The sequence below is a fragment of the Sinocyclocheilus grahami genome, unplaced genomic scaffold (genome assembly GCF_001515645.1).
Source record: "Sinocyclocheilus grahami isolate Dianchi unplaced genomic scaffold, SAMN03320097.WGS_v1.1 scaffold4221.1, whole genome shotgun sequence".
Taxonomy (NCBI): domain Eukaryota; kingdom Metazoa; phylum Chordata; class Actinopteri; order Cypriniformes; family Cyprinidae; genus Sinocyclocheilus; species Sinocyclocheilus grahami.
Genome location: NW_015509202.1, coordinates 13,901 through 16,276, shown reverse-complemented (window position 1 = coordinate 16,276; position 2,376 = coordinate 13,901). Strand labels below are relative to the sequence as shown.

The 2,376-nt window shown below is 38.9% G+C and overlaps 1 protein-coding gene across 1 annotated transcript; it reads left to right on the top strand.

Annotated features, from left to right (window-relative positions):
* Positions 1 to 541: 541 nt before the first annotated feature.
* On the top strand, positions 542 to 2,098 carry LOC107576718 (constitutive coactivator of peroxisome proliferator-activated receptor gamma-like; the record flags this gene model as incomplete). The annotated part of the gene is made up of 2 exons (XM_016262859.1): positions 542 to 1,581; positions 1,847 to 2,098. Coding segments are annotated over exons 1-2 (1,260 nt in total), but the record flags the coding sequence as incomplete, so codon positions are not given.
* Positions 2,099 to 2,376: the final 278 nt, after the last annotated feature.

The window sequence follows — 2,376 nt, the reverse complement described above, 5'->3', positions numbered from 1 at the left end:
TGAACTTTTCCACAACATTCTAATGTATTGAGATGCACCTGTACCTGTCACTGTAGTATGAAAATTACTTTTCTGTGTAAGTAATTATTATTGAACTATTCAAGCCTCATGTTTTTGTTTATTTATTTATTTTTATGAAAATTCAGAGTAGAGATCTGTTGGAAGTCTGTTGAAGAGTAGCTAGCTAATACAATACATTTATATTTAGTGACCATACTGATTTATTGCTTAACATTCCTTACTACTTCTTAAAGTGGTCTTTAAAAAGTCTTAAATTTACCTTCATTAAAACCTTCAGAAACCCCGAGTAAAAGTAGCGACACAGCTGTGAAACTCTTTTTCTGCATGGACATAGTGATAATGTAGTAATGTTTCTTTAAACATTAAATTGCATATTTTCTAAAGTTTGATGTATATTCTAATTTATATACATTATTGACTTGACAGGTGCATTGAGATTTTAGAATGTCATAATTTTGATATAGAGAAAACGGTGAATTTCCATTCATGCATGCACTTTTATGTTTGATTTTAGATGCATGAACTTGCAGATGAGCTTTCACACAGCTGAAGATGGGTGTGAAGGGCTTACAGTACTTTATGGAGGGATGTTGCCCAGACTCTTGTGTGCCAGTGGACCTGAAACAGATGGCAGTCGATCATGTCAAAGCCCATCCGGACAGTGCCGCCACAGTAGTAGTGGACGGAATGGCCTGTTTAAGATACTGGTATCGCTGTCAAGCCTGGGTCCATGGCGGTCAGTGGCAAGAGTATATGCATATCCTTCAAGAATTCCTGGATGCGTTCACGGCTGCAGACATACGTTTAGTCTTTTTCTTCGACGGAACGGTCGAGGAACAAAAGCGGGCAGAGTGGGTGAAGAGGCGGCTGAGAGTCAACCAAGACATCGCGAGAATATTTCAGCACATTAAGACTCACGGTCAGCAGCCGAACAGCAGAGACCTTTTCTGCCTTCCCTCCGGACTCGCAACCTTCTCCAGATTTGCCCTCAAAAGCCTCGGCCAGGAATCACGGTGCTCTGTTCGCGAAGGAGATTATGAGATTTCCGACTACGCTTTGTCTCACAACTGCATGGGCATCCTTGGTCAAGATACAGACTTTGTTATCTACAACACAGTTCCATACCTGTCCATCAATAAACTCAATTTAAACAACATGACAACAGTGCTGTTCTCCAGAGAGCGGTTATGCCATGTTTTGAAGCTTCATATGACTGACCTCCCTCTCTTGGCCTGTCTGTTGGGCAATGACGTCGTGCCTGAGCAGCAAATGGAGCGTCTCCGCAACAGTGCTTTGGCGTCATACCGAATGAAACACAAGCAAGTTCAGGGAGACAAGGTCTATGCTGTTGCAGACTTCATTAGCGTTCATCATCCCAGCAGTGAGGGAACATTTGGAGTTTCCTCCCTTTCGTTAGTTGAAGCAGAGAAAGAAGCTTTAGAAAAAGGCATACGCTTGTATTTACTTACAGGACAAATGTCCCCTTGGTTAGAAAGCAGCCGTGCCTTTCCTGAGTCTGTGTGTTTGATGGGCAATTATGTACCTGGTGACATATTACAGGTAAAAAGGAAAAATGCACAGGACACATTTAAAAAATATGGGATTTAAAATACACCATATGGTATTTTTATGGTTTATTAACATTTAGAAGTTTGCTGATAATGTAATTTTGTCTTTTAAAATATAGAAATAAAATGAGAGAAAATGCAAAAAGGAAACATTTTCACTCAGACTTTTGGACCCCACTGTATTTAACAAAAGCATCAGACCCACCCGAAGTAACATGGCTTTGTTTGTACTCTTACTAAGTGTTTCCATGTTTCAGGCAGCGATGGAAAAGCACACACAGGCAGAGTGTTTCCTGGTCTATAATGTGTTATATGATGGGGTCGTGGAGTGCAGTAACACGTTGGAAGATGAGGATGAGGTGGAGTTACCCCCGCAGGCCGTCTTATATCTTCCTGTCCGAGAACGCATCTATGGCCTTTTACTGCCAGTGCAGCCAGGTGTTTCATTTCTGTATTTACTTAGAATTTATGGAAAAAAATCATATTTTATGATGCATTTCTATTATGTTGTAACTTGTTTGCAACTGATGCAACTTGTTTGCATTACGATCTAATGTCGATTTCTCCAGTATAAATAAAGTAGTCTGCAAAAAAGCATTACAAATATTTCCCAGCAGTGTTTGCTGTTGTTAAATAAACTCATTAATTGAAATAAAGATGAGATCAAATATAAATATTAGATAAAAGTTTTTCATGGAAATTAGAAATCCTGCTTTGGCATCTAACCGAAATATAATATGTTTAAGTTGAAATATTAAAATGACTTAAACTGAATAAAAAGAAAATT